Source organism: Silurus aristotelis (genome assembly GCF_946808225.1).
Source record: "Silurus aristotelis genome assembly, chromosome: 4".
Lineage (NCBI taxonomy): Eukaryota > Metazoa > Chordata > Actinopteri > Siluriformes > Siluridae > Silurus > Silurus aristotelis.
The window spans coordinates 29487940-29513347 of record NC_139577.1 but is presented as its reverse complement, the minus strand read 5'-3'; the positions used below and the strand labels follow the sequence as shown (position 1 = coordinate 29513347).

The 25408-nt window shown below is 40.2% G+C and overlaps 1 protein-coding gene across 31 annotated transcripts in view; it reads left to right on the top strand.

Annotated features, from left to right (window-relative positions):
• Positions 1-25408, top strand: part of inpp4b (inositol polyphosphate-4-phosphatase type II B) — a 765675-nt gene that overhangs the window by 96126 nt on the left and 644141 nt on the right. For 27 of the 31 annotated variants that reach the window (XR_014533081.1, XR_014533082.1, XR_014533083.1 and 24 more), the window contains one exon: positions 9203-9282. Coding sequence is in view for 16 of the 31 variants with exons in the window: in XM_083538648.1 (XP_083394774.1) it covers positions 9203-9282 (80 nt within the window). In the remaining 15 variants the exon portion in view is untranslated. Of the gene's footprint in view, positions 1-9202; positions 9283-17786; positions 18270-25408 lie in introns of those variants that run through there. The other 4 variants (XM_083538650.1, XM_083538646.1, XM_083538641.1 and 1 more) reach the window with 4 other exon arrangements.

Below are 25408 nucleotides of genomic sequence, written 5' to 3'. Positions count from 1 at the left end.
GATAGTATTGCGTTATTTATATCAGATCTAAGCGGATTTTTGTCTAAACACGGATCCCTGAAGCATATTTTATGCTTTGTACAGAATAAAAGTATGCTTTTTTTATGCTCTATACATAAACGTACCCTTGAGATATGCTTAGGCAGATAGGAAGTGATATTGCCGATACAAGAAGTATTGTCAATATTAATATTGCGATTCTTTTTATTACTAACATTAGGGACTTGAAAGCATTTCTGGATAGACACCAAGGATCTTTTTCATGGGTGGCGACTTTTGTCGTATGCGAACAAGATCCATTTTCCCGCTAATGCATTCAACAATATCGTCATACATCACTGCCCTTTCAGCAAAGTCCAGAGATGGAAAGTAATGAAGTACAAATACTTTGTTTTTGCACTTAAGTAGATTTTTCGAGTATCTGTATTTTATCACTGTTTATTTTTCGAACAACTTTTTACTTTCACTCATTACATTTTTTTAAACAAATATCTGTACTTTCTACTTCTAGCATTTTAAATCCAGTTTTAATCTCCTTGGTGCCATGATTAAAGTTTTTTTGTCGTTTTCAGCTTATCAATCTATTTTTTTTTCATTGTGTAGCTTTTTCAATCTGCCACTGGTGTATCATTTCCTCTCACACACCACAGACTTAGACTAGTTTATGAAGCCAACAACAAGTGCAGCAGAAGGCAACAAGAAGTCTGAGGGTAACGTGGATGAGACAGAGGGAGTCATTGATGTAAACATGACTGAGAACAAACACATTCCTGATCATCATCATCTTTTCTCTGCTTGTGTTCTATATAGTGGATGTTCAGTCTGGATACATTCATTAGATAACAACATTTGAATTCTTTTGTATGAACATATTAATATGATGTGAGGTCCAGTCACCAGTGTGACACTAAAACAGGTAGTAGTAATGTCTACTTTTTACTTAAGTACATTTTAGAGCCCAAACTTCTTCACTTTAACCTGAATAAAAAGTGTAGTGAGAACTTCAGTTTTTTACCAGAGTCTTTTTACCAGAGTCTTTTAAAACATGAGTATCTGTACTTCTACTTAAGTGAAGGAAATGAAGGATCTCTGGCAGAGTCTTTATAAAACAAAATTGTCATGATGATGAGGAAATTTGTGTTGCCAAACTGGTACACAATCAGCTCATTTCACCGTTTCTTTGTATAGTTGTTTGGAAACAACCCGGAATGCTTGATGATGTTCCTCTTTTGCAAACCACAAACTTCAGTGTGATAAGCTCATGATAAGCTCACAGAATACGAGGAACTGGCCCGAAGTGGGTGTTTTTGTGTGTGTCGGATCTCTGCACTATAACCGAGAAAGTAAAGCTCAGAGAAGAGAGGAAAGGAAATGATGGAGAGGTTCAGGTCAGCAGACAGGAACCGGATGCCCCTTTTCATCTAATAAAACTACACAATTTGTTCTCAGTGTATGAGAGTCAGAATGAAAGAGAGAAAGTTGTTTTTTTTAGCACTGAGAGATCTGGCTCGTTTTAAACATCTGTTCTTTCCATCATTGAATAAAGGGTGTGGGTGTGTTTGTGTGTGTTGGTGGGGTATCTCATGAATGGTAGCCATGTCTCTTGAGAGGTGAAGAAAATGAACATGTTGGCTGTGATGATCCTCCTTTCAGAGGATGGTAGATGTTAGAGATAGGACCATGACATTTTTTTATTGCTCATTTCTGAAATTTACAACAAATATACACACCATTTTGGAACATTTGAGAAACCTGTTGTCCTATTTACATCAATTTCATTTTCAGAAAGGTTGATTAGTGGCATGAGAGCCTCTGCGCGACATCAGTGCGACATTGTTTTCCACACTGGGTGTTGCTTTGCATCAACAGACCCTTTCACCCTTTCCAATGTGACACATTTACCATAGCTGTAGAACTTGAGTGCTTGAGTGACATTTGACTGGTGTGTGTGTGTGTGTGTGTGTGAGTGTAATGGGACACAAAATGCAGTTTGGATTTTAAGTCACAGTTAAGTGGGTTCTTTTTGTCGTTTTTTTTTTTATTACCGCAGTTTTATTATTATTAGCATTAGTGAAGATCAACAGTTTTCATTTTTTAAACAATTTTAAATAAAATGCCTGCTTGGTTAAATAAAATATAAAAGTTATGAATTTTTTTAAATAATATTTTATACTAATAAAGTAGAATACATCAAATTAATGCAATGCACTTTTTATTATATTGATTAAATTGAGTAATCAATTAAATTAACAAAAATTTAATTGATAAAACTAAATTATATACATGGAAAAATGTCCCTTCGTTTAGTATTTTCTTATTCCTCTGGCATTGATGTGTATGATTTAAAGATTAATAATAAAATTATTTTAAAAAGGCCAAGGTGCGAGGCGGAGTCTAAACAAATTTGCGCTCCACCACTTAATGCTTCCTGAGGGAACTTAGATTTTACATTTTTGGCATTTAGCAGATATCCAGAGTGACTTACATCTGAGCAGTTGAGAATTAAGGACCTTGCTTAAGGGCCCAGCAGTAGCAGCTTGGTGGTGCTTGGATTTTAACCTATGACCTTCCGATCCAGAGTCCAATGCCTTAACTACTGAGCTACAACCTTCCTCTATATTTTAACTATATTCAGCTTCAAAATAGGTGCAATTAATATTTTCATAATTTAGGCAAAAGGTAGATTTTTGCAAACGCCAAAACATGACCTTTACAATTCCAAGGTACTGGAGCTCACTGCTAAGCCGTTTTCTGTTACAGTGTTAATATAAGTTTGTGAAAGAAGCACCCAGTGCACCATTCCAGCAGGCCGCTTACACATTTCACTGTGTTGAGGATATTTAAGGAAATGTGTAGTGAGGCTAAAGCATAAAAAAAAAGTGTTTCATCAAAACTAGCCCAGTGTTAATGCGGACTAGGCCGAAGGAGACTGTACATGCTGTGGGGCAGTTACAAGAAGCCAATCCACCTTGTTTTTACAGTATGTTTTCGGTTACCTGAGGTTATTCTCGTGGAAGTGAGGCGAACATGTGAAACTACACTCTGAGAACAACCTGACCTCAGGATAAAAGCAGGGATCCTGGTACTGCAAGGCAGCAATGTCCCGTTCTTTTCCAGCTACATTATCATTTGAACATCCTGTTTGTAAAGAAATTAGCTCTGAATACAACAGGATTTAGTCTTACCTATTGAAGGGGGTATAAATGTCACCGTGTTTCTGTAATGTAGGTCATGATTTATGCAGTCCAGTACAAACTGGAAACTCCTCCAGGAACTGTGTAGTTTTCATGCAAAAGAGTTACAGTATTCTCAGTTCTTTAAAAGCTTCCTGTATCTTGTTAAAAAATGCGTGTGAGCACGTGCAGTGTGATAACTACTAATATGACCATGGGACTCAACAAGCCACAACGTTATGACCCCTGACCCTCAAATCACTACACAGTGAGAATGAAAGGTTTTTAATTTTTTTGCTTATAGGTGCATGTTTTTGTGTGGTTTCCTCCCTGTTATTCGTGCACAGCTTGGATACGTTTCTGCACAAAATCCTTTATCAAAAACACAAACAGCACAGAGAACTTAGAGTTAGCAGACAGCTATTTAGCTCAGCTTCTGCTGACATCAGCACCTCGGCTCGTATCTCTTAACCTCGATCAATAAATCAATCCACTTTGCATGGATTAACCTCGTCTAATGGACAAATACTGTTTGAATGATCTGAGAGGAACAGAAAAAAAAGGCCAGCGGGTTATATGCAGTTAATCTTTTAAAAATGAGAATGAGTAGATGTTACTGTATTGCTATGGAAACAGGGCCCAAATAGCTGATTTATACCTATTTTGAATGTTTCATCCTCCCGAGCATAAGTGATTTCCCGATTTCAGATCATGACTCGCAATAAACCCCTGAGCAGCCCGGCATTGTGTTCAAGCTGCATTAAGGGGAAAACAGCCAAAGAACACAAGGCTGCAAGTCTGACACTTTACACATGTCAGACACGGCAGGTACGGAGGGACGGAGAGATAAAAGCCTTGTAGGTTGTACATGCTTCAAGAAATGACAAAGAAAACAGTCTTTTTTTAGAAAATAAAAAAGGGAGAGCTTGAATTTATTAAGGAGGAATGGTGTGTGTGTGTGTGTGTGTGTGTGTGTGTGTGTGTGTGTGTGTGTGTGTGTGTGTGTGTGTGTTGGTGGGGGGGGGTCGGGTACCTGCTTCTCTCTTGTTCTGGATCAAACAGACTTAAAAAGAAACTCTTAAAATCAAATTATTAATTAGTTAATATAGAAAGGTAGCTAATAAAATATTATTTATATATATATATATATATATATATATATATATATATATATATATATATATATATATATATATATATATATATATATATATATATATAAAACACAAACCTGAATTTCATACTGGATCGGTCGAGGCCCGGTTACCAACGACCGCCATATCGTTACCCAACAGGTTACCGGTGGAAATTAGTACTGCTGGCTGTAGAAGGAGAAGGAGAAGAGGAAGACGTCCACAGAGACAGCATGGAAAAGGAGAAGTGTAGGAGGGTGGAGGTCTGGGTTGGTACCTTAAATGTTGGTACTATGACTGGTAAAGGGAGAGAGATAGCTGATATAATGGAGAGGAGAAAGGTAGATATGTTGTGTGTTCAGGAGACCAAGTGGAAACATTGGGGGTGGGTTTAAACTGTTCTATCATGGTGTGGATGGAAAGAGAAATGGTGTAGGGGTGATTCAGAAGGAAGAGTACAGTAAGTGTGTAGTGAAGGTGAGGAGAGTTTCTGATAGGGTGATGTAGGTGAAGCTGGTGAAGGGGTGACGATAAATGTCATCAGTGCTTATGCTCCACAAGTGGGTTTTGTGATGGAGAAGAAGGATAAGTCTGGAGTGAATTAGATGAAGTGGTAGAAGATGTACCTAGGAATGAATGATTGGTGATTGGGGCAGACTTTAATAGGCATGTAGGTGAAGGGAACAGAGGTGATGAGGAGGTGATGGGTAGGTATGGTTTTAAGGAGAGGAATGTGGAAGGGCAGATGGTGGTGGATTTTGCTAAAAGGATGGAAATAGCAGTGGTGAACACTTATTTTAAAAAGGAGGATCATAGGGTGACATATAAGAGTGGAGGAAGATGCACACAGGTGGACTATGTTCTATGTAGGAGATGCAACCTGAAGGAGATTGGAGACTGTAAGGTGTTGGCAGGGTACAGTGGAGCTAGACAGCATCGGATGGTGATCTGTAGGATGGTTTTGGTAGTGGAGAAGAAGAGGAAAGTGAAGACTGAAAGAAGAATAAGATGGTGGAAACTAAAGGAGGAAGAATGTAGTGTGAGAATCAGGGAAGAGGTCAGACAGTGGTGGTGAAGAGGTGCTGGATAATTGGGCAACTACTGCAGAAGTGATAAGAGAGACAGCTAGAAAGGTACCTGGTAAGACATTTGGAAAGAGAAAGGAAAACAAAGCTGTGGTGGTGGAATGAGGAAGCTTTAGTTTAGGTCTAGAGACAAACTCGGCCACTCCATCAACAGCAAGGCAGTTTTCATCTTAGCAGTGTAAATATAGTCGTTATTATGTTGGAAAACTGCCGTTCATTTCAGTTTCTAAAAGGAGTCACAGAACATTTTGGAATCCATGTTTCCCCTCAATAAACTGCAGATTTCTAGTACCAGCAGCTCTTATGCAGCCTCAGACCATGATGCTGCCACCACCATGCTTGACTGTAGGCAAGACACTATTTTCTTGGTCCTCCTCACCAGGGCGTCACCACACATGCTGGACACCATCTGAGTCAACAACTTTATCTTAGTCTCATCAGACCACAGGACATGTTTCCAGTAATTCATGATCTTGAACAGGTTGTCTACAGCAAACTGTTTGCAGGTTTTCTTGTGAGCCAGCTTCAGAAGATTCTTCCTGCTGGTACAATGGCCTGCAAACTGACTTGTTGCAGAGTGCGGTGTATGATCTGAGCACTGACAAGCGGACCTTTCGCTTCTGCAACCTCTGAAGCAATGCTGCAGCACTCATGCATTTGTTATTTTGAAGCAGCTTCTGCACCGGATGCACAGCACAAGGACTGAACTTCTTTGATGGACCCTTGCGAGGTCTGTTCAGAGTGGAACCAGTCTTGGAAAACCTCTGTGTGACCTTGACCACTGTAGTTTAACTCAGTGTTAGGGTGATACTGATCTTCTTATCGCCTTAGCATTTTTGTGGAGAGCAACAATTCTGATTTTCAAATCCTCAGAGACTCTTTACCATGAGGTGCATGTTGAACATCCAATGGTCAGTATGAGAGAATTGTACTCAAAGCACTAGATTTTAATTGCTCTAATACAAGATAAACAAATTTGTATGGTTCTGTCAAGCAGACAAAAACATGAGCATGTAGTGGACTGTTAATATTAATTACAGTCTGAATCCATCCTCAAAGTTCTTCAGCTGCTCAGTAACTTCATAGATGTTTGGGCTGTTGAATTGACTGTGCTGGAAGCTGTAGCTTTGTACAAATAAAAGGCCATTATAGAGTTTTGGTTATTGGAATTTAGAAATTCACTAACTGCATGAACCTTGAAAGGGTAGTAAGATAAACCTGTGTGTGTGTGTGTGTGTGTGTGTGTGTGTGTGTGTGTGTGTGTGTGTGTGTGTGTGTGTGTGTGTGTGTGTGTGTGAGAGAGAAGGGTAATAAGCTGCTCATAATGAGTTGAGCTACATGTTTGTGTATTGATGGACATAGGGCGAAACCAACTGAAAATAAATGTGTGCAAGTCTTCTCTCTTTCTCGCTCTCTTGCTTTATCTGTTCATCTCATTTGTTCTCAACATCCTTCTGCTTTTCTGTTGCCGTTTCTATCTACTTGTATGTGTGTGTGTGTGTGTGTGTGTGTGTAAGCATATGTAAGTGTATGTGTTATTGATGTTCCTGACTTCTTTGGTTCTCAATATGGCCTACTTTGTGTACACACACACACACACACACACACACACACACACACACACACATACACACACACACACACACACACACACACACACACACACACACACACACACACACCAGATGCCAGGTGTTGTCCATGCACAGAGCTGTAGTGATTAATCTGCTGCTTTTGCATGAGCTTGTGTAGCAGTGACAGGCATCACAGGGAAGTCATCATACAGAAAGAGGAAGAGAACAGGCACAGAAGCACCGGTCCTTGTTTGTATTGTAAAAGTGCCATTGCTTGTTTTGTCTCCCAGTGGACTGTCGTGCCGAACATTACGTCGACCGGGACTGTTGTTGCGGCAGTGCGAGGGACTCGTGTGCCATCTCTTCACCTCTTCCAGCTGCACTTACACTGCATTATGCAAATTGGTAGATTGAAGTGTCTCTTCAATGCAATGTGTGTATAGATTCAAACAGCCTGTCGAGTTCGTGATTTGGGATTATTCAGAAGGTGTCGATCAATTGAATAAACAGCAGCACTTACTTTTGATACTCAATCTAATACATTATTGTTTCTGTGGTGACAAGTTACACGGGGGGTTTACTGTGGGGGCTGCATATATCCATTTTTATTCTGTTGATAATAATTGCTGTAGTGAAGTTTTTTGTTATTTCGAGGTAAAGCTATGACTCAAAGGTTTCTGACTGAAAGATTTCAGGAGGTTAGGTAGGTGTGTGAACATCTTCAAGTGACAAATCAATCAAATGCTGATGAAGGATTGATTTTTAGACTTAACAGTAAGTATACTGTATGCACAACATTTTGTGGACAGCGGACCATAAGATTGGTATGTGCTTTCTGAACATCCCATTTCACACTTATTCCCCGTTTGCAGTTATTATAACCTCCACTAGATTTTCGAGTGTGCTTATGGGGATTTATGTGAGGTTTATTCATCCACAAGAGTTTTAGTAAAGTCAGGTACTGGTGTAGGTGAGGTGAGGAGGCCTGGGGTGCAGTCAGAGTTTACATTCATCCCAAAGGTGTTCAGTAGGGTTCAGGTCAGATCTCTAAAGCTGTGTGTTTGTGTCAACCAAAGCAATTTCCACCAAATTCCCAAAAGCGGATTTGCTTTAATTATGCGTTTCGTGGTGATTGGACTTTCTTATCGTGTTTAAAAAAATGTATTTTAATATTGCCAAAAAATGCAGTTAAATAATTGTATATAAATGTTCTTACTGTGACTAGCGAAAGGGAACCAGCATGGACGTGTTTTCTGATAGGCCTCATACGTAGCTTTTCCACATATAATAAAAATCAGCACTTTGAACTCCACAGCATCATCGAGGTACTGTGTAAGAGTTTAGCAGTGATCACATGGTCATCTTTTCTCCATAGAGTGTATATGACACAGACGAATAACACGGTTAAATCAAATGCTTTTGGATGGAAACCTGGGTTAGCAAAAGAACACAGGAAAACCTAGTTTGGGTTTTGGGGTGGTTCCTGTCATTTTATTCACTTAGCGGTTATCATGAATGTGTTTTGGCGTAGACATTTATACAAACAAAACAATTTATTTTCATGTTAAATATGTCATAAATGCCACCGAATTTGTGCTATATTTTGTTTCCTGGGGGTCTGGTCATAATATTGAATATTTTTGTAGGACTTGTACAGCATGTGCTCTCTCATAGTGTGCGAGTCTATACTTCATATTTTGCCAAAGTTTGTTGTGGCATGTTTAGTTTGTGGGATTGTGAAGTCGTTTCAAGACGTCTATCTTCAGACATTTCAGTTGCCACATACTAATTTTCCTCATGTAAGTCTTTAGACCTGAGCAGGTATCCTCATTTTCATTTTCAAAGCCTCCAACTGCACCCATTCAAATGATGAACTGACACGCGGCTCTGTAATGCGGTTCGGCATTTCATCCTTTCCTTCAAGTATTAGCTAGAATGTGTACTATAAATGCTGGTCACCGGGAAGCAGAAAGCCATTTAAATGTTTAATTGTGCTCACACCAGTTCCTACGCTGCTTCCATCATGCTCTGGTGTTTGCAAGCAGTGTTGAATTGTGCCTCAGACTCACTGTTGCTGTGAAGTGCTGTTTTATATTTGCTAAGCAAAGTGCGGCGTTTGCATAATGCCGTATGCTTTTTAGGATATTTGTTGAATGGATTATATTTGCATAATGCATTTTGTATATTATGTGGCTGGGTTCTTAAGCAGCCTTTTTTTTCCCTTTTGTGTTCCACAGAGCAGTTTCCTGGGCAGTGCTAGCTTCTCCGTAGCTGACCTCCTCCAATCAAAGGATCAGCAGCTCTCTCTAAGCCTAAGGTAAGTCCAAGCAGTCCAGAGTTTCGGGTTTATTTGTAGCTCCAACAGGATCACGCTGAGAAGTCTCAAATGAATTAAGTTTTGCAAGCTAAGCATCATGTACAGGTGGAACTTTCTACCTCGCACCTTGCAGTATTTCTTCCCTGAGCGTGTTTCGGGCTGTTCTTCTTTCATCATTTACGTACAGTGCACTTCGGAGTCGTACAGTACGAGATCCCCGAAGGCAGCGTTGTCAACTAAGCGCCTCTGATCAAAGCAAACAGAGACGCCTGAAGTTCCTTCGGAGACCCGGCGACGTGCTCCTTGTTTGCGTTGCGCGTTATTCTTTGTCACAGTGCGCACGCACCTGGGTAGACAGCTAAAGAGATTGCGTGTCAGCCACGTGTCAAAAGTGACTGAGTCAATTAGGGAACATTAAAGGATTGTTTGAGGCGGAGAGCATGCCAAGAACTTCACAGCACCTAATGCTAGGAGGAAATGAGCAGGTGCAAACAAGTAACTAGAAATAGAATCTATCAATATTTATACAATACTTACTGTATAATATAAGCGCTAACTATAAAGAAGCATATAGTCATGTGAAAATGCAAGGTTTTTTTTTAGGTCTAATGAACAACAAAACATGACCTGTCATTATTACATCATTACAAACGTCATGCTGCAATGTAAAAGTCATGTGTAAAAAAGTAGATCATACTGGTTTCATAGGAATTAAGAGGCAAAGTAGCAGCCAGGGGCTTTTAAACCAATTAAATGATCATCAGCAATTGATGATCATCGATGTTTATTTGTTTATCTTTATTGCATTTGTGTGATTTTAACACAAATGTTTTGTTTTTTTGTGTGTGTGTGTGTGTGTGTGTGTGTGTGTGTGTGTGTGTGTGTGTGTGTGTGTGTGTGTGTGTGTGTGTGTGTCTGTGTTAGAAGTGTAAGTTAAAGAAAACCAGGCAGACTCGACGTCGAGGGAGCTAATTTGCGGTTACAATCATAGGGAAGCGTGCGAGAATAAAGAAACTAGCTAAATCCGTTTTTATTATCTGATCTGTTAACAGGAAATCTAAAGTTCTATTTTTAGAAACGTTTTTTAATATAGCAAAAAGTGCACCTTTAAAAACAAAAGCTTGTTGTATAGTGAATAATTCCCCCATAGAGCATTTTTAAAATATGTCCTAATTTGGAGGGAAATTTCAGTCTGTGTGTGTGTGTGTGTGTGTGTGTGTGTGTGTGTGTGTGTGTGTGTGTGTGTATTTACACAAACACAGACTGAATTTGACCTCCAAATTAGGACATATAATATACCAGTAAAAATTATATACTTGTGGTTTCTACATATAAATACACACCTGACTGAGATATAAAAAATGAAATCCCACAGAATAACACCTTTCTATGAAAAGGAAACACAGACACACAGATAAGGCTAAAGTGAGATTTCAACATTGACACTAATTTTACCCAGCTCCTATGTTGAGGAGGCCTCGGTGCCCGAACGTCTCCTCCAACACAATTATCCATCGAGAAAGAGATGCTGCTCTCAAAACGTCACTCCCAATCTTTCTCTGTGTCTCTTTCTCCTCCACCCATTCCCAGCTATTTCCTCTTTCTTACACTCTCTGTTACGTTTTCCCTTTAGGGGGCTTCTCACTCATGACTATCAGTGTTGTGATTGGCTGTAACCACCAAACAGCTGTGTGTATGCTCTCGCCTCTTTTTTCCTTTTCTTTTCGTCTCAGCCTGTCTCTCGCTTATACTCACTATGAAGTGTCACATTACCACTTCTCCTAAACTGCAGGATGAAAGCAGGGAACACATGCCCATTCTGTAAGTTTCCTTATTCAAGAGTAAGATGGTGAGAAATAGTGCGAGACAGGGATTGCATCACACACTGGATTTGGAGGCTGGCGGTTGTTCGTCTGAGCAGCTCAGAATAAAAGGTTTTCTTTTTCTGTCACTCGTAGTCAACACTCATTTAGAATGATCTAAGAAAAAACCTCCTTAGCCTTTGCAAGTATACTATATGAGATAATTGTAGGTTGCTCTGGATTAAGGCATCAGCCAAATGCTATAAATGTGTATGAACAAAATTTTTGGGACACCTAACTGTTCCTGTGGTTCTTAAATTGTTGAAGGCACACAAATGGATGTATCTGAATGTGTTGGCATTAAATTTTCCCCTCACTAGAACTAGGAGAGCCAAACCTACTCCAGCATGACAATGTCGCTGTGCACAAAGCTCCTTGAAATTACGGTTTACAAGGATTGGAACAATGGAAGATCTTGCATGGCCTGTTATAGAGCTCTGATCTCGACCATATTAAATACCGTTTGGATAAACACCTACAGCATTATCTGGCTTTACTAACACCCTTGTGGCTGAATGAACACAAATCTCCACAAGCACACTCTAAAATCTTTTATTATACTAGCAAATGGCTCTAAAAGTGGAAGCCAATGTTTAAAAAATACATACCAAATAATATAATCAGGTGAACTTTTGTACATATACCGATCAGGCATAACAATATGATATGGGCATGGACACCCTGACTGGTCTGTGTCTACGCAGCCCAATACGTAACAAACTGTAGTGAGTATTCAGATACCATTCTATCAGAACCAGCATTAACTTCTTCAGCAGTTTGAGCTACAGGAGCTCCTGTGTTGGTTTGGTCCACACAGGCACGTGTATCAGTGAGCCTTAGCCGTCTATGACCCTGTCGCGGGTTCACCGCTGTTCCTTCCTTGGACCACTTTTGATAGATACTGACCACTGCAGACCAGGAACATCCCTCAAGAGCTGCAGTTTTGGAGATGCTCTGATCCAGTCGTCTAGACGTCACAATTTGTCAAACTCATTCGGCCCTTGTCAAACGCTTGCCCATTTTTTCTGCTTCTGACACGTCAACTTTGAGGACAAAATGTTCACTTGCTGCCTAATAAATCCCACACACTAACAGGTGCTATTATGAAGAGATAATCAGTGTTATTTATTTCACCGCTCATAATGTTATGCCTGATCAGTGTATACTGAATAGTACTTACTTGTAACATAACTTTTAATATTAGTCACAGGTGTGGGTGGATGGCATCATTTTACTCACCACCTTTTCCAGACCCGCCTACAAGATGGCTTTTTGTTAAATATTTACAATGAGAAGAGGAATTCATTCATGCATTCACTTCCCTCCATTGTGTGGTTTAGCCAGGTCTGTTTTGAGTTGACGTGGTAATTCTGCTTGTCTTTGTTATCCTCTCATAAACTAAACTTTCCTGGCTTCTCCCATTAGGGGTCGCCACAGCGGATCATCTTTATTCATGATCCGCATGTTTGAATTAGCACGTTTTTTACGCTGGATGCCCTTGCTAACGCAACCCTCCCCATTTATCCGGGCTTGGGACCGGCACTAAGAGTGCACTGGCTTGTGCAACCCTAATGGCTGGGGTTGGTTCCCTGACCGGGGATCGAACCCAGGCCGCAGCGGTGAGTGAGTCATTGTGACTGCTGGGTGGCACCACATCATCTTATGTGTACAGTAGCTGCCAACTCACACCTTTGGAAATTGCTGTTTGTGGGTTCTTCTGGATTGTCTGGGAATTGGAAGATTGGAAATCGTGTGCAAATGTGTTGGTGGTGCTTTAAAATGGACTGGTGTCCTACTATAGGAACCACAAGAATCCTAACGGGGGAAAAATGAAAATGAATGAATGAATGTTGCTGACTGTGGGTTACTTCAAAACTACTTAGTATGTACAGTATGTGATTAGTATTTGACAGGCAAGAATTGAGTTATCTGCAAATAGCCACATGACTAGTTTGGTTTCCTACCCTGTCCTAAAGTACACCTTGTTTATTTTGTATTAAGGTCTACTTTGTGTATGTGTGTGTGTGTGTGTGTGTGTGTGTGTGTGTGTGTGTGTGTGTGTGTGTGTGTGTGTGTAGGTGTGTGTGTGTGTGTGTGTCTACTAGACCATATTGGCCCTCTTGTTTATCTCTGCCATTGTACCAAGTGATGCATTTTCCTCCATGACTGGTGTTACACATAATAAAGTGATGAAGGGATTTAGGGCATTTACTGCAGCTTTGGCCTGGAGCCAATATCCAATCAGATGCCAGAATGCGTATTTACCTAACCTATGATTACTGTGATTTGCAAGAAATGTCTGGTGCTGAATCATGTTTTGTGTGTTGGTTCGACATAAAATGTATCGTTCAGCACCGCTATTTTCTGTCCCGCTCCTATGAATTTCTTTAAGCAAGAGAGCTACTCTGGGTATCTTTTTCCTCATGCCAAATAACAGCATATAAAACAGCCGTGCATATGACGTACAATCAATTATCTACATATGCAAAGTAGTAGAATCTCATAGCTACAGCACGAACAGTCCTGCGTTCAACTAATATGCGCGTAATTGAAATGAATCTGCGTTGATATGCACATTTCATTTTTTTTTTTATCTTTACTGTTACTATTTTTCATATATTCAAGCATATGCCAGAAGTGATATAGAGCAGTGTGCTTTACTATATTATGTATTATCATCAGTGAGTGAAGATTTAAAAATCCCATTAACGTGCTTAAGAGGAAGAAGTGCTCAACCTATTGCTTGGCCTAGATTCTGTCTCACCCACATTTTCTCTTTCTTTCTCTCGCTCTCTCTCTCTCTCTCTTTCTCTCTCGCGTTCTCTCTCTCTTGCTTTCTCTTTCTTTCTTTCTCACTTTCTGTCACAACAATATAGGCCAACACAGAGAAAGCAGTCTTCTCTTTGAATCCAGTGTTAAATTCTGCAGAACTGCCTTTTCTTCTGTATTTTTCTAAACTTTTTTTGACCACATTATAGGCATCTTGGTACAGGCATCTTGAGTAAAGACTCGCTCAGCCAGCTTCCGTCACAGACATTATTTGACTACTGTTCTCTCGCAATGACTCATATTCTTCCACCAGAGAAAGTATTTTGCAAGCTTGAAAGCCACGGCTGTATCCTTTCACTTAATAGCGGCGCTTTCTTCGCCTGCCAACGGTCTTCTCCATTCTAAAGTATGCATGTATTTTACCAGCACCACCAAGACATCATAGTAGCAGAGCGTGATAATAATCCATCAGCTTTACTGTTGCACCAGTGTGATATTCGTACAGAAACAGCAAATGTACCCAAAATGTGCAGTAAAAGCTTAAGATAAGACTTCTCCCATTAGGGGTCACCACAGCGGATCATCCGTTTTCAGACATGCAGGTAGTTGGTTTGAAAGAAGCAGACGTGGAGGACAGGGGAGTATGGAGACGGATGATCCGCTGTGGCGACACCTAATAGGAGAAGCCAAAAAAAAAGATTTGCTTACCAGGTTCTTAATAAAAGAATATGCTTATAAAATACTGATTATACGATCATGTTTTCACAAGTCTTCCATCCCAAGCGATTGGCATAATCAATATATAGTACTTAGGTTTTTAAGTGAAATAAAAAAACGGGTGCATGTTTTAACCCGTAAGGTAAACTCAAGATGCAAACCACCAACAGCTCACAGGTTCATATTTTTACTCTGTCCATATGGCAGAATCATTTTGTTGACTCAAGAAATCATATTACCACCCAGTCTGTGTTTACAGTTCACAATTCCAGTTTAATTGCTCATAAAACACGTAGCAAAACCGGGCTGTTTTGGCGAATGCATCTTTGGGCTTACTCACTCACAAAAATATTCACAATATGCTTCTCAACAAGGTGACTCCTTTACGTGGGTCTGCAGTGACATTCAGTTCATTTTAACCTCACAGTCAATACTGCGATTGAACCCTTACAAAGTGCAATCTGAACAATATTAGAAAGCGTTGTGTGTGGGGGGCGAGAGAGTGTTTTGTGTATTGATATTTGTTGATGCTTAATAATCAATTAGCCTGATTTGTGACTCACTTACTTCCCTATGAAGTTTTTTTGGGGGGCCAATATCCAATTCCTGTACAGTATCATTAAACTGAATAACAGAAAATACAACACAAGAACAAACACAAGATCAAATTTCAACACAAAACTGAACACCCAGCAGGTTCAGCCATTACTTCTAATCCAGAGCAATATCTCAGTCGATTCATCTAATGGATAAATCAGCCAGAGTAGCAGATCTGTCTGCAGAAATGGCACACTTTATCTAAAGAAAGCACACGATACAAGGACTTGGATCCATACAGGACATAAAGGGGCTGCTCAGAGTACTCACCTGGGATCAGTTGCATTGTGCCTCAATAATTATTTATGAGGATCTGAGAGGCACAGATGGACTCTATATCAGTGCTGTCACTTTAAGAAATGTCACACATGATTCCCCTTGAAATGTTTTGCAGGATTCGTGCCGTAGAGCTGGAGAACAGACCAACCATCTCAACATTCCCACTGTTCAAGTCTTTCATGTAGTCTTTTTAATGTGGTCTATATCAAAGCCTATTCTGAAGTCTGGCTTCAAGCAGGGACAAGATAATGAATGAAGAATCGGTTAACCGTTTGGATATATGGTGTATGTTAGAGGTCCACAGATGTGGGTTTATCAGGGCAGCCGGTGGCTGATATCATATGGCGATTCTTCTGGCTGATTTGCTTTCGCCGATTTTCTTTTTTTCCTCTACATCTGAAAAAATCTTAAAGTAATTTATTAAGACCTGATACAGAAAATTGTTTAAATTAAACATTTATTGAACAGCACAACTACAGCCGGTTAAAGGCTTAATAACAATACAGTTCCAAAGATTGACTCGCTTTTTATCTTCAGATTTTATTCTCATTCTCTTTCCAAAAGTAGCATCATAGTCTGCTACACTGACTCAGGATACAGTTCGCTTCTGATCATCATCACTGCACCCCGCAACATTGTATATCTGCTTCAAATGGACATTCGGTGCGACCCAGATGAGGATGGGTTCCCTCTCGAGTCTGGTTCCTCTCAAGGTTTCTTCCTTATGCCATCTCGGGGAGTTTTTCCTTGCCACAGTTGCTCATCAGGAACAAACTTACTTACAAAGAACATATTTACTTTTAATCACCACATTATCTGTGTAAAGCTGCTTTGAGACAATGTTCATTGTTAAAAGCGCTATACAAATAAAAATGAATTAAATTGAATGGAATCATATTTGTAATATATTTCAGCATAACCATTGAAATATAAAATTGTAGATTAAGATTGAAGGATAAGAACTTAAAGCCTGGGACAAGCTGGCAGTCGGCCCTCAGGCAATGTCAGGGTTTTTTTGGCGCATGGGTAGTTTTTTTCGGTGTTTTCCTCATCGTTGGCTGTAGTCGAAGGGCATCAGCTGTTTTTCGGGGGTGATCGTGTCGATTCGGCGGCGGAGAAAATCTCGCGGCAAGAACGAGAATTCCTAATGGCTATTCAGCGTAGCGAATCCGTAACGAATCCATTAGCGAATCCACAAATATACACAAATCCGTTAGTAATGAGCATGGCAGGTGTAAACGCTGCTTGCTTTATATATTCAAAGTTCTAGCCGTTCGGGTTCCCTGTTTGGATTCCGAATACAGACTACTGCCACCTGCTGTTATGGTAATACCATACCATACCAAAATACCAAAAATATGCCTGATAAATCGTCCGACTTCTAGTGAATACACAGAATACATCTTGTTGTGTGTTACATTATTTTAATGTATGGAACATGAGTGAACCTGGTTTGAAGTGGAGGTTGTCTTTGTGTATATAACCCTTCTTGTACAAAATGGTCATTTGCCAGCATTAGTTAAAGCATCTATTAATAGGGTTCCCTGGTGGTCTAGTAGTTAGGATGCGGCGCTCTCCCCGCTGCGGCCTGGGTTCGATCCCTGGTCACGGAACCGACCCCAGCTATTAGGGTTGCACAAGCCTTAGTGCCGGTGTGGCGACCCCAAATGGGAGAAGCCGAAAGAAAGTTGTAGTTAAAGCATCTATTGATGTTTGCAGTGTTCACTCTGTATGCAACCGTACAAATGTAAATTTTCCTTCCATTAAGAATCCTTTTAACACATTTAGCTTGGATTTACCAACCAAGTTACACTGAATGGTTGTGATTGTTTGCCTCCAATTCCTTGAGTAAATGTGCAATCAATGTGTAGCCTGTGAGTGTAACAAATGCGCTCGTGTCAAGTCGGATCGCAGTGTTAGAACTATTAATTGAACTATTTATAACGACATGGAAAGTGTCGTTTTCAGTGTAATTCAGTAAAGTGGGGGAATAAATGGTTGAATGCGAAAACTTATTTTATTGTGATTTTTGTCCTTATTGAAAATAGTACAATTTATATATCTGCCTTGTCGGTTAAGCAGTTACTTCCATAGGGGTGTGTGTGTGTGTGTGTGTGTGTGTGTGTGTGTGTGTGTTTGAAAGACTGAGGAAGGGCTAGGGCTATCCTTTTGTCCTCAACTTACAGGTCATCGTTTCATGTCTCCGCTGTTTGTTTTCCGTTCCCTTTGGCGTATTGTATTATTATGCATCCCTCTTTTGGTGTTCCTCTTGCGCGACATGAAAGTGTGCTGCCAGGTCGACTTCGGCCCACATCAGTGCTTTAGTTTCACACTGAGTGAAAAGACTGCTGAGATCCAGTGTTTGTAGACGACGTTCGCACGCCGTTGCTTTCAGAACGAGCTGCTTTTCTGTGCCGGTCTTTAATAGAGACGGATGTAATGATCGGTTTGTAGTCATTGTGAGTAAACACGTAGAGTGTAATGACTGGTTTCTATGGGATGGGCCGGGTTTGACCGCAACTTTCTGGTCTGTCGGCGCTGATTGATGAGTGTTTTCTCAGCCTGAGGAGCGCCCTAAAGAAAGAGCCTTATTTTATAAGGCAGACCAAAAAAAAAAGAGAAAACGTCTGCTTGGAAAGAGGAAACGTTTATTGCAGCATCTTTACGCCTGGCAGAAGAAAAGCAGTAGGACGCTCAACTTTGACACAGCAGATTCCATATCTGGAGGAAATGTGTGCTTCCAGTCGATTACAGTGGATTGAGGTATTGTCCTAAAGAGCTTTTACTGACATGGGGGTTTTTATACAAGAGATAAACACACAAGAACTGTGCTTTAATGAAATGTATAGGATAGTAATGGTAGATAAGAGCTGTGGTGAGGTGTAATGCATTTTTTCACACACAACTAAGCTGCATTTTGTGTTTTATTAATCTCTCCTGGCCTCTGCCCCGAGCAGTGTTTCTGTCTGATCCCTAAAGGGCAGTGTTACAAATCTGTGCTGCTCTGATGCAGGCTAATGAAGGCCTGCTGGAGATTAATTACAGGTGCTTTTTATTTCTCTCCTGACACTCTTCTTTTAGAGCAGCGTCTCCTAAACCCAGAAAAACACCACTGTTTTTACTGCAAATGTGTCTAGATTTTCTTTTACGCAAGTTTTTGATTTATTACCGGTTCATACACGCGGTGTGTTTACTGCCACACCAAAGTGTGTGTTCCTGGAGTAACCCTCACCTAAATACCCGACCCCCTTCCTCTCTTTCTCTCTCTCTCTCTCTCTCTCTCCTCTCTCTCTCTCTCTCTCTTCCACACACACACACACACACACACACACACACACACACACACACACACACACACACACACACACACTCTCTCTCTCCTCTCTCTCTCTTCCTTCTCTCTCTCCTCTCTCTCTCTCTCTCTCTCTCTCTCTCTTACTCTCTCTTTCCCCCTCTCTTTCTATCAATCTCTCGCTCTCTTTTTTCTCTTTCTATTTGTCACATTGTCTCTTAATTCATTTCTCACACTGTCTCCTGCTATTTCTCTCTCTCTCTCTCTCTCTCTCTCTCTCTCTCTCTCTCTCTCTCTCTCCCTTTTTTGCTCCCCCCCCCCCCTCTCCTCTCTCTCTCTCTCTCTCTCTCTCTCTCTCTCTCTCTCTCTCTCTCTCTATATATATATATATATATATATATATATATATATATATATATATATAAAGTGAGGAAAATAAGTATTTGAACACCCTGCTATTTTGCAAGTTCTCCCACTTAGAAATCATGGAGGGGTCTGAAATTGTCATCGTAGGTGCATGTCCACTGTGAGAGACATAATCTAAAAAAAAAAAATCCAGAAATCACAATATATGATTTTTAAACTATTTATTTGTATGATACAGCTGCAAATAAGTATTTGAACACCTGTCTATCAGCTAGAATTCTGACCCTCAAAGACCTGTTAGTCTGCCTTTAAAATGTCCACCTCCACTACATTTATTATCCTAAATTAGATGCACCTGTTTGAGGTCGTTAGCTGCATAAAGACACCTGTCCACCCCATACAATCAGTAAGAATCCAACTACTAACATGGCCAAGACCAAAGAGCTGTCCAAAGACACTAGAGACAAAATTGTACACCTCCACAAGGCTGGAAAGGGCTACGGGGAAATTGCCAAGCAGCAGACAGGTGTCTTTATGCAGCTAACGACCTCAAACAGGTGCATCTGATTTAGGATAATAAATGTAGTGGAGGTGGACATTTTAAAGGCAGACTAACAGGTTTCAGACCCCTCCATGATTTCTAAGTGGGAGAACTTGCAAAATAGCAGGGTGTTCAAATACTTATTTTCCTCACTGTATATATACACATATCTTTTCTCTCTCTCTTTCTATCTACAATCACTCTCTCTCTCTCTCTCTCTCTCTCTCTCTCTCTCTCTCTCTCTTCATTTTTGTTGTTTCTCTATGTCTCCCTTAATTTGCCCCTCTCTCTCTCTCTCTCTCTCTCTCTCTCTCTCTCTCTCTCTCTCTCTCTCTCTCTTACTCTTCTTGTTTCTGTTTCTCTATATCTTGTTTTTTTCTCTATTTATTGTTGTTTCTCTCTCTCCCTCTCTATCTATTATTTCTCTCTGTTTCACTTTCTCTCTAATCCACCTTTTTTTTATATCTCACTGTTTCAAGATTTACTGTCTCTCATTATCCACTCTCTCTGTCTCCTTCTTTTTCTTTTGCTTTCTCTCCCTATCTCTCTCTCTCTCTCTCTCTCTCTCTCTCTCTCTCTCTCTCTCTCTCTCTCTCTCTCTCTCTCTCTCTCTCTCGCTCTCTCTCTTTCTGTTTCTCTATATCTTACTGGCTCTCTATATTTTTGTTCCTCTTACTGTCTCCTCTATTTGTCTCTCTGTTTCCCTCCCATTGTCTTTCTCATTCTGTCCCTATCCCTTTCTCTCTACACATCTCTGTCTCAAAGGAATGAATGTCTCAATTTTAAAATAGACCCTGTCCGGTGTGTCGGTTATTATGACAGTGTTCTTCTCAGTGTAAAAAAAATGTTGGCCTGCAAAGAATTTCATAAAACATTTGTGCTGATATGTAGGTTCAAATACAATATTGGTATTACAGCATTCGACTTTTGATTTGGTCTGTACATTTTCTCAGCTGAGGGAGTTATTGGAGGATAAACACTATTGATTAAACATTATTGGTTAGCTGAAGATAGCCAGCTGGCTCGACAGGGGCATGGCTACAAGCGGCGCAGCTGTTAATGTAACTCCATGAAACCAGCAGTGAGGAAATGCGGCATCACTGTTCCTACATTGATTATCTATTTTATTAACTTATTGGAAATGTGTCATGTGTTGTTTCATGTGCCCAGTACACAATGTACTTTTTATCCACCCAGAGCTGCATACGTTCTCTCTTTTAGAAAATCTGGACTATTCATTAGTGTCCTTCCACAATTAGGGGAAATAAATACAAATGAATGTACCCAGTTCAGGTTATCCAGGTTGAGGTTAATAGGATCTTTTTTCCCAGCTACAGCTCGCCAGGTGTCTAGGCATGACAGAGTGAGCACCATCTGCCCGATCGAACTTTTCTTTTCCTCCCTAGCTCTTTTAAATAACTCCATTTGAACAAGGCTCGCTCAACACCGCAGTAAGATATCATTCTCAGCTGACCGCTGTGCATTCAATTATATATATATATATATATATATATATATATATATATATATATATATATATATATATATTTGTATGTAATTTATTAGTACAATGTTGAAATGTTACTCCGAACTTTCGAGCTTCTCGGAACTATCAGATTTTTCGTGAGTTACTATCGAACTATCGAGGTGGCGAGTATCTCAATTCCACTGTATATATATTCACTTAACCTAGGAGACCCAAAAACTGTTCCAGCATGACCGTGCCCCTGTCCACAAAGCCAGCGCCATGTGGTATAAAGATCTTGAGTGGCCTGCTATAGAGATCTGACCTTGTCCCCATTGTGCAGCGCTACAGTAGCTGTGTGATCAGCTTGCACCTTTTTTCCACTCTTACTTTATTTCAGAAGTTTCTAAGCTGCTCGCTTTCACTCACACTGGGTGGGTGTGGTAAAAGCCATCAGGTATCGAATGCGGTTTTCTAAAAATGTGTTTCCCAGCAGAAACAGGAATAGTTACACACGGTACCGCCTCACATGTGCGCAGTGCAGACGCTGCAGTATTTAGATGTCTGTACATGTATTTGTGCAACACGGTATATTTGTGTTTTCCTCTCTATCCCTCTTATTGACTAATTGCGTTTCTGTAATCCATTGTTTGTAGTCATTAGTCGCCTCATTTCAAATCAACAAGCAAACTACATTCGTTTATAAATAACATAATCTAAGTCATGTTAAATGCATTAAGCTCGGTAGAAAGCGATTCGTTTGCTCTTGCGTTATCAGAGGGACTGCCGCAGCGTGCCTGTGGAGTGAAAGAGAAATGATGGCTGCGAACATTTGCAGCTTGAACATGAAGCCTTCACACACGATATACTTTCTTATGCTGCGCCACGGTTAGTTTGGCCTGTATTTACTTTCAAATCTCTCTCCAAACGCCCATGCACACTCACGCACTCGCTCCTTTCTGTGGACTTAAAGCGATTTATGTATTTCGAGAGCGCACACGCTTTTCCATATTTATTTTATCACCACCTGACGTGCCTCACACACTGCCCACCGGCTCCTCATTTGCACATGTATGCTTGAATTATGAAAAAAAATAATTACTCAGCCTCTTCACCAAATCCTAATCCACAGTGGGAACCAAATTCCACCTGCATCCTGAATTCATTAAGACACACGAGTAATCTGTCTTCAGGGGAAAGAAGAACTGAAGCAAACTGAAATAAAATGAAATGAAATGCAGCGTTCCTCGTTTTCCCTCAATGATGATTGTTAATGCACAAGCAGTATGAGAGAAGTTGGTTAGAAGTGCTTTTGGGTGCTACAATTGTGTTAATGATGGAAATGGGATCAAATATTAGCCTTGTTTTGCTAATAGGATTGTCAATACGTAATGTAAATAAGTAGAGGCATCACTGTTTACCCTGAAATCTTATCCAGAAACCTCAGAGACGGTGAAAAAGCTGAATGTTTTACTATTTTCTTCCCAATTTAAGGACGTGGAGGGTGTGAGACCACGTGAAGCCAACCATTGCATGTTTCCTAACTGCTCCTCATGCAGTGTTACAAGGCAGCGTAACTCCCACCAAGGAAAGATGCGATCTGTCTGCTTTTGCATACCTAGGCTACGTCTACACCAATCTGGATATATTTGAAAAGGCGTTTTCGTCTGTAAACGCTCCGCGTCCACACTTTCGGTTTCCCAAAAGTTGCTCAAAAGACCTGCTTCATTTCCGCCTGCCTTTTATTTGCTTCCCGTCGTTGCGATGACTTAAAATGCGTTTTCGAAAAAAATACTTTTTTTTAATTGACTGAAAAAATACTGATAGAAAAATGTGCGTTTTTGAACGGAAAATGAATTAGTGTGGACATGGCCTTAGGATTACAAACGCCCAATAGCATCACTGTAATTGACAGGAAGAGAGTTTGCTATCTCACCCACTTCTGAAGCACTACCAGCATTGGTGGGGTTTTATTTTAGATTAAATTAGATTCAACTTTATTGTCATTGTGCAAGGTACATGTACAGAATGAAATGCAGTTAGCATCCAACCAGAAGTGCATAAGTGACCTATTTAACAGTAGATAAATAGGGTAAGAGGTCCATATTTACAGGGATGAGGGGGGAGGAATGTACAGGAGGTGCAGTAGGTAATATGTGGTATACCGTAATTTCCGGACTATAAAGCACACCCAAATATAAGCCCAAATATAAGCACCCTCTGAATTTGACAAAGATTTTTATTTTGAACATAAATACACCGCACCTGTCTATAAGCCTGCCTACATTGAAACTAATGAACTTTACACAGGCTTTAATGAAAGACAGTGTCTGTTACACGGCTCGTATCTAAACAGTAGCCTACCAAGAAAGTCATTGTTCACTGTCTTCCTCCTTCCTTTCACAACTATTTCTCTCGAGAGTTATTCTTTTGGCATCGTCGTGCGTTTAAAAATCACCATCGGTGAAGCTTTTCTCCCGATGCTGTGCAGCTCAGAACACAGGTGAAGTACGTTTTTTCATGCCCGTTGTTTTTTTCAGCGTGACGAATGAGTCACATTTCCTGTAGACAGTCTTGTGAAACCGGTAAAAAACCCCGGAAAAATCCACATATTAGCCGCTTCGTTGTTTAAGCCGCAGGGTTCAAAGCGTGGTAGCGGCTTATACTCCGGAAAATACGGTATATAATAATATACAATATACTGTGCAAAGATAATGTATAGACAGACATGTCAGAAGATAATACACTAAAATGAAATGATATAGTTATGTTCAAGTATGAATGTATGTATGATACAGCATAGACAGTATAAATATGGGTGGAATGTACAGTGCAAATGTGAGGTATGGATGGTGCATAAAAAACGTGTAGTGTATAAGCAGTGCAAAATGCACAGAAATTGACAATGGCATATTGAATCAGCTGTTCAGTGCAGTAAAAAAAAAAAAAAAGCTATTCTTAAGTCTGTTTGTGCGGCTCTGAGGCACCTGTAGCGTCCTGGAGAAAGGTGAATAGTCCATGGTTGGGGTGAGAGGTATCTTTGATAATTCCCCTCGCCCCTTGCAGACAGTGTTTATTGTATAACTGGATATCTGAGTGCTGATGAATCGTAGGGCAGTTTTCACAACCCTCTTAAGCGCTTTACAGCAGTTTACAGAAGCAGTGAAGCTGCTGTACAACTCTGAGATGCAGTTAGTGAGGATGCTCTCAATGGTGCATCAGTAAATGTTCTTCAGTATCCTGTAACACAGACGGCACTTTTTTGAGTCTCCTCAGAACAGGCGCTGTTGTGCCTTCCTGATCAGGATAGAAGAGTTTTGAGTCCAGGTGAGATCCTCAGAAGTCTGGACTCCCAATGAACTTAAAGCTAGGTACACGCTCAACAGCAGCTCCTTCGATGTGGATGGGAGCGTGAGTGTTTTGTCTCATGGTCATGGTTGGCTGGAAGATTGCAAGTTTAAATGATTTCGTGTTTTGCGCCAGTTGTTGAGGTTTGAATTAAACCCGATCTGAACTTCCAGATCTGAATTAAAAATATACAAATCTTTTAATATGTGGGCTGGGATTTTAAGTGCTTTTTAAAAAACAATAGTATAATAATAATCATCATAATAATAATGGGTTTGTTTCACAGAGCCGTTGGTCCCCCAGACCTAATTTTCTGTTTGCACAGTCGTTTGCATATTAAAGGCTTCAGCCAAATATTATCAAAGCAATTACCAAATGATATATTGTGCAGCCGTACTAAAGATGCAGTCGGATCCTTTTAAGAAAAAATTTGAATAGCTACTTGTTTTTTATTATGTAGAGTAGAAAATACAAATCAAACTTTTTGGGAAAAATTGAAAGAAAACAAAAACAGCATCTGCTTCCAAAGAAAAGTCCTTGAAAATCAATAACATCATATTTCAGAAGTTCAAAGCTTTTTTTTTTGCCTGTGTGTGCATGGCTTTTCTTCGCATGTGTATTTGTGTGTGTGTGTATGTGTGTGTGTGTGTGTGTGTGTGTGTGCACGTATGTTTGTGTGTTCTGCCAGCTGCACACACCAGCACACACATCCCCAGGGTGTTTAGCTCCACAGGTGAGCCATTTATGCAGCTTCTGATTGCCGTATGAAGCCCAGCTGGCTGTCAAAGTGCTAGAGACTCCTGGGAGCTCATTCCTAATTACGCCATTGCTAATTATGCCACGCTGCGTATGCTAACTTGCTGTTGTGGATAAACTGGCTTTTATTTCTA